At 42.9% G+C, this 12,339-nt stretch overlaps 1 protein-coding gene across 1 annotated transcript in view; it reads left to right on the forward strand.

Moving 5' to 3' along the window:
• LOC307043329 (zinc finger matrin-type protein 4-like) overlaps positions 1–12,339 on the forward strand; it is a 179,387-nt gene that overhangs the window by 100,312 nt on the left and 66,736 nt on the right. The window contains exon 4 of the mRNA XM_079687709.1: positions 10,990–11,146. Coding sequence (XP_079543835.1) covers positions 10,990–11,146 — 157 coding nt within the window. The remainder of the gene's footprint in view (positions 1–10,989; positions 11,147–12,339) is intronic.

The following is a 12,339-nucleotide window of genomic DNA, read 5'->3' on the forward strand; positions in this document are numbered from 1 at the left end:
ACAAAAGAAGCATACATTCAATGCACGATGTTCTTTCACATGATTCATGTATGGTGGCCCACAGGGGCCAACTGTCTCTGTTGTTGGAAACTTACCTGAAATGCTTCATGGTCTTATTTGAACAATGTGGTCACATGACTCCGTCTGATGTCACTGCAGATCTGCTGTGAGCTAGCTAGCTAACGTAGCTAACCTGGTCCTCTCAGATATTCTGACAAACACTGACAGTTATGAGACGACTAACTCTGAGACAGAGACAGTTGTTCAGCCTTATAATCCTGAATGTCACCAAGCTGTCCCAGCTGTGTGCGTCACTCTTTAGTGTCCCCTGGTCTCCCAGCTGTGTGCGTCACTCTTTAGTGTCCCCTGGTCTCCCAGCTGTGTACGTCACTCTTTAGTGTCCCCTGGTCTCCCAGCTGTGTACGTCACTCTTTAGTGTCCCCTGGTCTCCAGCTGTGTGCGTCACTCTTTAGTGTCCCCTGGTCTCCAGCTGTGTGCATCACTCTTTAGTGTCCCCTGGTCTCCAGCTGTGTGCGTCACTCTTTAGTGTCCCCTGGTATCCAGCTGTGTGCGTCACTCTTTAGTGTCCCCTGGTCTCCCAGCTGTGTGCTTCACTCTTTAGTGTCCCCTGGTCTCCAGCTGTGTGCGTCACTCTTTAGTGTCCCCTGGTCTCCCAGCTGTGTGCTTCACTCTTTAGTGTCCCCTGGTCTCCAGCTGTGTGCGTCACTCTTTAGTGTCCCCTGGTATCCAGCTGTGTGCGTCACTCTTTAGTGTCCCCTGGTCTCTAGCTGTGTGCGTCACTCTTTAGTGTCCCCTGGTCTCCAGCTGTGTGCGTCACTCTTTAGTGTCCCCTGGTTTCCCAGCTGTGTGCTTCACTCTTTAGTGTCCCCTGGTCTCCAGCTGTGTGCGTCACTCTTTAGTGTCCCCTGGTCTCCAGCTGTGTGCGTCACTCTTTAGTGTCCCCTGGTCTCCAGCTGTGTGCGTCACTCTTTAGTGTCCCCTGGTCTCCGTTTTGTTTTGAGCTTCTTCAGCGTTTGGTTTCTGCAGCTTTTAGTAAACGCTGCATGTCTCCTCAAGTTGCTGAATGTTCTCTAAATGCTGCATGTGTTGCTGAAGATGTTTCTTCATGTGGAACCTTTGGGTTTGTATATCTGCATCCTTTCTGAAGCTGCAGCTCGTTTCTCTTAATGGAAGAGTTATTGAACGTTGTAGTGTTGTAGTTTGCATGTTTTGGTCACCGCTACAGAAATCTTTCCAGATCCCTAAAAATAATTTCACATTCCTATGTTTACTCCGCTGCACCACAAATATCCCTAAACACAGTAACTAATGAAACGTCTCTCTCAGTGTGATTGTCAATCTAGCAACACACACCTATCCTCCGCTTCATTAATTACATTTCCCCGCAATTAGCAGCCCGTTTATTCAGCTTTAATTAACCATGAGCTGATGGAGCCTTCCGTTTCGGAGGTGACGTCTCCGGGTGTATTTCTGTCTCTTCCTGAATTCATATCTGCTCATTACCACGGTGAAAATCTGCAATACAGTCACCGTTAGCAGGAGGAAATGTGTGTGTGTGTGTGTGTGTGTGTGTGTGTGTGTGTGTGTGTGTGTGTGTGTGTGTGTGTGTGTGTGTGTGTGTGTGTGTGTGTGTGTGTGTGTGTGTGTGTGTGTGTGTGTGTGTGTGTGTGTGTGTGTGTGTGTGTGTGTGTGTGTGTGTGTGTGTGTGTGTGTGTGTGTGTGTGTGTGTGTGCCAGTGAAGGACGAGGCCAAGGGCATAACAGCGGAGTGTGTGAGTGTGTGTGTCAGAATGACTCAGAGTGCAGCACTGTTCTTCTGTTATCACACACTGAGGGAGGTGGAACTGTGTGTTTTTATTCTCTCTCTCTCACACACACACACACACACACACACACACACACACACACACACACACACACACACGCGCACACACACTCAGTGTCGATCTGCAGCAGATTACAGCTCACCACAAATAGCATTTTTCAGCAAAGTGTCCCATTTTGAAATTGCAGCACGAGACCCCCCCGCTGGTTTTACAGCTCTCCGCCCACACTGACTTTGTTCTATGATTTTTTTCTTCTAAAATACATTTAATCACATTGTGTGCGTCTTAATGTGCATTATTGAGTGCGTTATTGAGCCCCCCGTAACGCGCTATATAAATACCATGTGTTATTCTTATCAGTAAATAGTTGTATCAAGAAGATCTGTTAACGTGCTATATTTACAAAAAATACTTCAAATTCAGTCAGACTTTAACTTACAGTGTACCCTCTGTCCTAAGACCCTCGCAGGAACCAAGAAACCCCCCAATGAATGGGAAGAGTAGAGGATGGAAGACATGCAATATATGTCCTATGTGTGGTTTAAAAAAAGATCACAAAAATTACAACTTACATTTAAAAAAAGGATCCAGGAGGACGTCAGAAATCTTCTAGATGTCACCAAAAACAAATATCTTAGCATTTGAAAACGTTTCTAACCGTCCAAAATTCTTAGTCGCCTCCCATCTTCGACCTATTTTAAGGACTTGGAATAAAAGCATTGAATTAACCTTCAGCTCCAGATGTGCTTAACACTTTGGAGCTGCTTGCAGATGGTTTTGGACAGCACTTTGACATCATATCTTTGCTTCTACACACGAACAAGTCAGCATTCACACAGACAACCAAACACCTGCTCAGGGGGACTAACACTCACAGACCGTTTTCTGAACTGGGAGGAAGTTATTGGATTAAATTAAAAGACAGCAGCAAAAAGAAATGCCAGGATTTGAAAGAAGGGAGAGTCTCGGTTTTCTGGGAGTTCATTCCAGATATTTTGAGAATTAAAACTGCATTCAAAACCTTCTTGAACTTCCAATCCTTTATTATTAGATCAATAAAGCCTTTCTGCAAAAGTCTTCACCATGTTTTGCTTTTTGCAAAATGCAGCTTGATGTTTGTCTGAATCAAACTTTGAACTACATCCCAGAGCCTCATGAAGACTCTTCTTAGAGACGAACAACACAACATGTTGGATGCCTCACAGCTTCCCAAGAAAGGGAATACCATGCCTTTCTGATCTTCATCTTCTACAAGCAAGTGTTCAGTTTTAATGCTCCAAATACCGGGAATAAACTCCCTTTGAAATCCTGGCTGAAGACTTTTCCTTTTTCCTGCTGCCTTTTCATTTGATGAAATTTCTTTCTCCTATGAGAATTTACTATTTGAATGACTTCCCTCACAAGCATCCCAAAGACTAAGAGTTCAAGTTAGCTTCTCAAAGTGTTTGGCCATCGATCGTACTGTTTCACAGCTTCTTTTTTTATTGGCAAGAAAAATCTACAAGAGATTGTACAGTGCAATCAGAGAGAGACAGTATGTCCACGTTTTTGAGCAAGTCCACAAAACCAGTCTTTCCAATCTGACTGGAGCTTATAACCCGTAGACTGTCGCTCTGCCGTGTTGTTTCCCCGGCGTCTTTACGCCGCCGCGATGAAGTGTCCTCTCCATTGCACTTGCCCGGGCGGGAATGAGGGCTCCAGCGTTGCCCAAGCTGCAGGAACCACACTTGGCCTCCGCTGACAGGACTCCAAGGAAAGACAGAGGTCAATACATTGGCGCCAACATTGGCTGGTAGGAAAGGGAAAGGGAAAGGATGCTGCTGGTGCTGTCGAGTGGAACAGTGCATTTGGAGAAGTTACATGTGTTCATTTCGAGGTCAGAGCCCCTCAGACAGCTTATCCCAGTGAAAGGCTCTCTCTTTGTGTGTGTGATCTATTGGCCGATTGGTCTCTGACACATCACAATAACACTTTACAGTAAGCAATCGTATCATCCTCTCCTAAAGTGTTTGCCATCCTCTGCCCCTCAGCGTATTCAGAGAGCTGGATGTCTGCTTACCGCCGCCCACACACTCACATTCTCTTCCTCTCGGGAGAAGCCTTTTGAGTGGGAGCCAAACACTTCTCCTCCATCATGAAAACGGGAGTTCAACTCTTTGAAAAAGGAGGGCAAGAGGCGAATTCTCCCACCTGTTCCGACTCCTGCTTCATATCCAAATCGTTAAAGCATGAATTAGCTTAATCACTAGCCTCATTAGTGTAATTGGCACATGAAATACAATGTGGTTACGGACACGGTTGGTTCATCCAGCTGATGTTTATGTGGGGTCAAGGTCAAGAGTCACATGAGCCTACTTTGGTATTACTGAGTACCTAATGACGTGGGAAACGGTGGTTGTTGTCTGATGAAGAATGGTGAGTTTAAAGTGTCATCATCCTGTGTGAGTGTATGCTAATGCTTCCTGAGTAAACACACCTTTTGCACATCTGAAATAAAATTAAGAGTCATGTCACACAGTAGCGTGGCTTTGGGAAAAAATTAGGGGAAGCCAATAATACGTCCTTTCTTTTGGGGTGGGGAGGGGGGTGTGGTGGTCAATGTAATAACGTAACCAGATGAGTGATTACAGCGCACGGTATCATTTTACACACATTTGTATCATACAGATGCAGGACTTACACACGCCTGTTATCTGACCGACAGGTCCGCACGCACTCTCCAGCCCAAACTCTAATAAGCATTCATTCACAAACTAAATCAGGAGACCTTTAACGGTTTACGTCCGGTTCGCTCCTTTGTTCCTCGCTGTACGCAGCTCCAGTTTGGGCATTGGCCTGTCATCAGATTGTATTTGTTGTTGCTGCTGCAGCGGAAGTTTAGTACAATTATTTTTGATTAAATACTCCAAATCTCCACCCTCCATAATTGCTCTTGCTTCAGTTGCTTGCTACTTTCTAACGGCGGTGAGAGTGGTGCAGTGACGCTATCTATCTTCTATCGATTAGATTTATGATTCGAAAATTATAAAAGTAGGGTAGACATGTGGATATTATCCGACTGAACAAAACGTGCATTTACCTAACAGGTTCGTTTTCCACTGACCTTTTTTCGAGCTATTTTCCAAAATCCTATGGAGAAATCCCATTGCTATTTTGTCGAGGGAAACCAAGCGCAGCTTACTTCCGCTTTTTGGGACGCGTCACTGCACCACTAAATTGATGCGATTTGATTGGATTGTGAGGCAAGGGAAGCCAGCCCCCTCTGACTTCCCTTGGCATGGCCCTGACCAATCACAGGTTGGCAGGGGCATGACGTGAGCCTCATCTGATTGGTCAATCCCTCCATTTTTTTTCACCAAGGGAAGCCAATTTCGGCTGGCCTCCTCTCGCAACAGAGAGTGCAATCTACTGTTTCACCGTAACATCTAGAGGGGCGCTGTTTCACTCTTTTGTGAAATACTCAATGAGAATGGGGGAGAGACGGGCCGGCAGCAACACACAACAAAGAATTTCCGAAACTAAACGAAGTGTTTTGATTTATTTATTAAAATTATAACTACAATCCGAAAAAACAGGGGAAGCCTGGCTTCCCTTGGCCTCCAGGAGAAAGCGCCACTGATGTCACACACAGTCAGGGCTTTGATGCAATGATTAAAAGCGTCATCAACCCCGCTGGGTTTTTCTAATTTCATAGTTTCACCGAACCATTATGAGCGTTATATTTCAGTCATTTCATGGATTTTATTCTGAGGTTGGTCAGTGGCTTGGCTATCTCTCAGTACAGCACCAGAGCAATGACCTTGTCATGTTGTTTTGATGGTGTGATGCATACCAGGGTTAAAGGGATGGTTTTGGACTTTATTTGAAAGGAAAAGTCTACTTAACAGTGAGGGAACAGTTTGACAGTTTGGAAATGGACTATTTAGGTTTCTTGCTGACAGTTAGCTGAAAACATTGATACAATTTAACTGTCTATACGCTAAATAAGAAGTTCAACCTGTTATTAGGCTAGTTTAGCTAAACCTCGCTTAGCTTTCTTAAGACTACACATGTAGCTTCAACCTGTTATTGATTAGCTTAGCTTAGCTTAGCAACACGTTCTCACACCCAACCCGTCACACTTTGACGGACGGTCAGGGCCCCTGCCCGTCACTCTATTACGGACAGGGTACCTCTTGAGAGTCAACATGTGACGGGTTGGGAGTGAGAACATGTTGAGGTTAGCTGTCTCGAGACTAAATATGAAGCTTAACGGTACGTCTACACTACAGGCATCAAAAAATGCTTTCAACGCTTCGCCCATTCACTTGAATGGGGTGACGTAGAAGATTTTTAATCTTCGCCGAACTGCATTGTGGGTAGCATGAAATGGCTTTGCAAGCATCACGAGCATCTATCGGCATCAAAATTTGAACAATGTTCAACTTTTGAGGCTCGATGCTTGGCATCAGCCAATGAAATCCCGTTTATGCAAATCCCGCCAGTGCAAGCGCAGCCAATCAAACCGCGTGCAAGCTGGGAGAGCCAGACCGCAGTTCATTTCCTCATATTCCAAACGAGATATTACGGTAGCGAATCACCCGGTTCTTTACGACCAGAACTATTTACCGGGATACAAACCGGAGGAACCAGGCACGGAGGGAGGTGGCAGAGACAGTGGGTGAAACTGGTAGGTTTTTCGCCTGTTTGGAGAGTTTATATCCAGTTTACTTCGTTTTAACATTGCTATTGCTTTGTATGTCGGGGGCGGGAGATTCATGTGATTGGTTGCTCGCAAAAAATCGCCAAGCTTCAGACACGCCCAGCTTCAATATTTTTTGATGCCTGTAGTGTAGACGGGCCGTAAAGCTGTTATTGAATAGCTTAGCTTGTAATAAATATGTAGCTTTAACCTGCTATTGATTAGCTTAGCCTAGCTTACCTGTCTGAGGACTGAATATGTAGCATTAACCTGCTGCATATTAGCTTAGCTTATATTCAATATGTAGCTTTGAACAGTTATGGAGTAGCTTAGCTTAGCTTCACATAGCTTGAACTATTCCAGTACAAAACCTCCAGTAAAAAAGAATAACGCATTTTTTTTACACGTTGGCTTTTGTGTGGATTGACCTTGTCACTACTGAGCTTTTGACTGGTAGGTTAATCTGTTACCTGGACAGAGACTGCTTACTGCAGACTATACTTTGACTTGCTAAGCTAAGCTAAGTGTCTCCTGCCTTAGCTCAATATTTAGGTAGAGTTGCTCTCATCATCTAATTTAACTCTTCACTGTCTGATTTTAAAGAATACCTTTAGTGCTGTCCTCCATTGTGATGAGTTTGGCACTTTGTTTCAAGGTGTTAGCATGCACTCAGAAGAAGTGAAACAAAGTGATGTTGCTCTATAACTACATTATCTCTTAAAAAAGGAGGAATTACAACATGATGCAGCTATTTTCTAATTCAGTTCATAGACGGATAAATGCAGATGCTGGCTTATTGAATGTGATTGAGGGGTCCTTGGGGTAATTAGAAAATGCTAAATCATATATTGATTTGTTTGTTGAAGTTTTAAAAAAAGCTGTAAAATAAAATCAGTGGCAGCTGTTGAGCACCGACTGACATCCAGCTTTCTTAATGAGCAGCAGCGTGAAGAGGCTTAAATCAGAGGACTGACTTTATAATTGTTTTGGTTTGTGTCCAAGATCATTTGTTGCCAAGAGATACACATGTTGTTGTTGAATTACAACGCACTTAGTCAACAAATTAGGTAAATCAACCTTATGTACGATGGCAATCAATGTAACATACTCAAGAACACCTGCAGTAGTCTTTGAAATAAATCTATCATTGTTTTAAAAGGCAAAATTTAATTCAGATAGTCATTCAATTTAATGTTCCTGTTCAGGTGTATATCAGTATGTAGTGTCTCTACTTTAAAGAGTCCTCTCCTGCTGATGTTCAGGTGTATATCAGTATGTAGTGTCTCTACTTTAAAGAGTCCTCTCCTGCTGATGTTCAGGTGTATATCAGTATGTAGTGTCTCTACTTTAAAGAGTCCTCTCCTGCTGATGTTCAGGTGTATATCAGTATTTAGGGTCTCTACTTTAAAGAGTCCTCTCCTGCTGATGTTCAGGTGTATATCAGTATGTAGTGTCTCTACTTTAAAGAGTCCTCTCCTGCTGATGTTCAGGTGTATATCAGTATGTAGTGTCTTACTTTAAAGAGTCCTCTCCTGCTGATGTTCAGGTGTATATCAGTATGTAGTGTCTCTACTTTAAAGAGTCCTCTCCTGCTGATGTTCAGGTGTATATCAGTATGTAGTGTCTCTACTTTAAAGAGTCCTCTCCTGCTGATGTTCAGGTGTATATCAGTATGTAGTGTCTCTACTTTAAAGAGTCCTCTCCTGCTGATGTTCAGGTGTATATCAGTATGTCTCTACTTTAAAGAGTCTTCTCCTGCTGATGTTCAGGTGTATATCAGTATGTAGTGTCTCTACTTTAAAGAGTCCTCTCCTGCTGATGTTCAGGTGTATATCAGTATGTAGTGTCTCTACTTTAAAGAGTCCTCTCCTGCTGATGTTCAGGTGTATATCAGTATGTAGTGTCTCTACTTTAAAGAGTCCTCTCCTGCTGATGTTCAGGTGTATATCAGTATGTCTCTACTTTAAAGAGTCCTCTCCTGCTGATGTTCAGGTGTATATCAGTATGTAGTGTCTCTACTTTAAAGAGTCCTCTCCTGCTGATGTTCAGGTGTATATCAGTATGTAGTGTCTCTACTTTAAAGAGTCCTCTCCTGCTGATGTTCAGGTGTATATCAGTATGTAGTGTCTCTACTTTAAAGAGTCCTCTCCTGCTGATGTTCAGGTGTATATCAGTATGTAGTGTCTCTACTTTAAAGAGTCCTCTCCTGCTGATGTTCAGGTGGATATCAGTATGTAGTGTCTCTACTTTAAAGAGTCCTCTCCTGCTGATGTTCAGGTGTATATCAGTGTGTACTGTCTCTACTTTAAAGAGTCCTCTCCTGCTGATGTTCAGGTGTATATCAGTATGTAGTGTCTCTACTTTAAAGAGTCCTCTCCTGCTGATGTTCAGGTGTATATCAGTGTGTAGTGTCTCTACTTTAAAGAGTCCTCTCCTCCTGCTCACTCCTCTGCTCACACTGTAGCATCCATCTCTCGTTGCATTGAGAGTTTCCCACTTTCCTCCATACTCTCATTCATCACTGCGGTGTCATGGGTTTTACTGCGGCTCGCACATATGGAGGCTCAGGGAGGGGTCCACCATCACCCCTTAAAACTGAGATGACTCCATTTACATCCCACCAGGATCTAAAGTCTTTGCACCCCACCCGCTCATCTGAATAAAAGTGCTTGTGATTATTGGTGTGTTTAATGTGCAGCTGTTTTGCTAGAACAGTATAATGTGCTTTCTCCGTAATGGAAGTGTTCAGGTCTTTAACTTGTGCTAATGTTTTTTTTAATTGTATTTTAGCATTTTCCGTATTCTAAACTTCTACATTGCTTATTTTAATTATTTTATTGTGTTGTTAATTTAAATATAACTTGTTTTTAGGGTGACTTTACAACACAAAATAGCCTCTTTGCTAACTTACAGAAATATTCATTAATGTGCGTTGACCCTGCCAAATATAAATTAATTAAATGTACTAATGCAATCGTGTCAATTAAAAAGCACTCAATCTGCCATTGACTTGCCTTCATTTGTAAAATATATCACTGTCTATGGTATGACATTATAATATGTTTAATATAATCTAGGGATGTCCCGATCACCTTTTTTTGCTCCCGATCCGATTCCGATCATTTGATTTTAACAATTTGCCGATACCGATTTTTCCCGATCCGATCTTTATGCAATGCATTAAGAGAAAAAAAAGCATTCATGTTGTCCCTTAAGATTATTTTTTTATTTAAATGTGATATTCTATCCAACATGGATATAGCTTCTTTCTTTCACAGCAGCATTGGATCAGTTCAGTTGTGCAGCATTGGATCAAAATAAAGCTTATCAGTACTCGTTAGCTTACTGCTACAATTAGACACTGCGCCCACTCTGTTGCCAGATTTGAGAGAAATAAGCAGGTCTATGAAAACAAGCCCCAAAGAAGCAACACATACATGATGTTCTGTCATTTGAAATCAAACCTAAGGCCTCAGGATGACTTTAAGACTTGGACATGGTCATTTTTGTTTTGTAACATTAAATACAACATTTAAAAAAAAGTATTTAAAAAAAAAAAACTCCCGATTCCCGATTTTTTTCTTCCGATCTTTTGAAAATCACGTGATTGACTCCGATCCCAGATCACGTGATCGGATCGGGACATCTCTAATATAATCTCATCAATTAGCATTTTAAGTGGCAGATATTTAACATTGGGGTACAAAAAGTGTTCAAGACTTTCTTTCTTACCTTTAAATAATAGATATGTTTAACTTCTTGCACCGACTTTTCTACCGGTCTATTCATCTAGAAAGCAACTAAAGCTGTAAAGGTCAAAGTAGAATACATTGCTCCCCATTGACATGCATTAGAAGTATCATAGAACAGAAGCACTCAAGTAAAGAACCTCACAATTGTATTTACCCTCCATCACTGTGTTTTCTACACAACACCTCCTGTACCTAAAGGTGAATGCCGGTGCTGGATTCTTGTATGTTTAGTTCAGGTTATTTGTGTATAGTGTCGTGGACAGTCCCCTTTGATCAACTGTCAGAGAAAACAGAAATGGGGCAGCTTTAGCCAACATGGCTCATTTCCAGCTGTTGTCCCCGGCCAGATGATATTAGACACCTTTTTAAAATCACAACACATCAACAGCATTAGTTATAAAGAAAGGATGAAAGACAAGTAGATAGAAGCGAAAGGGCAAAAGAGAACAATAAAATGCAAACACACACGTTACTACATACATGTCACATATAGCACGTCACAACAGAAACGAGGGAAACATCCATGATCACATGTAACACACACACGCCACATCCAGCGCAGAATAGTGTGAGTAGTCGTCAGTGAACCATGTTTTGAAGTGAGCTGTAAAGGTGGTATGTGTATGTATGTCTTTGATTTGAGTGGGTAGAGAGTTCCAGTTTCGTATTGCTGTGTTTCATTAAAAAGTTATTTCTGTGTTTGTTTTCAGGGCAGCGACAAAGGCGACGTGGACAAGAATAAGTGCTGCACGCTGTGCAACATGTCCTTCACCTCTGCCGTGGTGGCACAGTCACACTACCAGGGAAAGATCCACGCCAAGAGGCTAAAACTGCTGCTGGGGGAGCAGCCGGTCATCACAGCCAAAGGTAAGGCCCCTGTCACTGATGCATTGTGGGTACGAATGATAGAGGGGGAGCTACAGGGGATTTATTTTACAGTCGTGCAGGAATTAGTCGTAAAACATAGAAAAAACTCAGCATTTTCGGTCCCCTGGTCCGGAGGTTAATTATTTTCTGAATGTGCTTATGTTCTGAAATTAGGTCTGTGATTAAAACAGGCTGAAGAGATTTGAACAGTTTGTCCTATGACATAAAATAAAAATTACACCACTGGTGAATTCAAAAACAGAGGTTGCTAACAAGTGTCTACATGAGACGACTAAAAGTTATCATGCCCAACATTAGCCTCCTTTAGCTTAGCGGTGGTGAAGTGAAGTCATGTGACCGTGCTGTAGTTCCTTTATAGCCCAACATTAGCCACCTTTAGCTTAGCGGTGGTGACGTGAAGTCATGTGACCGTGCTGTAGTTCCTTTATAGCCCAACATTAGCCTCCTTTAGCTTAGCGGTGGTGACGTGAAGTCATGTGACCGTGCTGTAGTTCCTTTATAGCCCAACATTAGCCTCCTTTAGCTTAGCGGTGGTGACGTGAAGTCATGTGACCGTGCTGTAGTTCCTTTATAGCCCAACTTTAGCCACCTTTAGCTTAGCGGTGGTAACGTGAAGTCATGTGACCGTGCTATAGTTCCTTTATAGCCCAACATTAGCCTCCTTTAGCTTAGCGGTGGTGACGTGAAGTCATGTGACCGTGCTGTAGTTCCTTTAGAGCCCAACATTAGCCTCCTTTAGCTTAGCGGTGGTGACGTGAAGTCATGTGACCGTGCTGTAGTTCCTTTATAGCCCAACATTAGCCACCTTTAGCTTAGCGGTGGTGACGTGAAGTCATGTGACCGTGCTGTAGTTCCTTTATAGCCCAACATTAGCCTCCTTTAGCTTAGCGGTGGTGAAGTGAAGTCATGTGACCGTGCTGTAGTTCCTTTATAGACCAACATTAGCCTCCTTTAGCTTAGCGGTGGTGACGTGAAGTCATGTGACCGTGTTGTAGTTCCTTTATAGCCCAACTTTAGCCACCTTTAGCTTAGCGGTGGTGACGTGAAGTCATGTGACCGTGCTGTAGTTCCTTTATAGCCCAACATTAGCCACGTTTAGCTTAGCAGTGGTGAAGTGAAGTCATGTGACCGTGCTGTAGTTCCTGTATAGCCCAACATTAGCCACCTTTAGC

The sequence above is a fragment of the Notothenia rossii genome (assembly GCF_949606895.1).
Source record: "Notothenia rossii genome assembly, chromosome: 6".
In the NCBI taxonomy this organism is placed as follows: domain Eukaryota; kingdom Metazoa; phylum Chordata; class Actinopteri; order Perciformes; family Nototheniidae; genus Notothenia; species Notothenia rossii.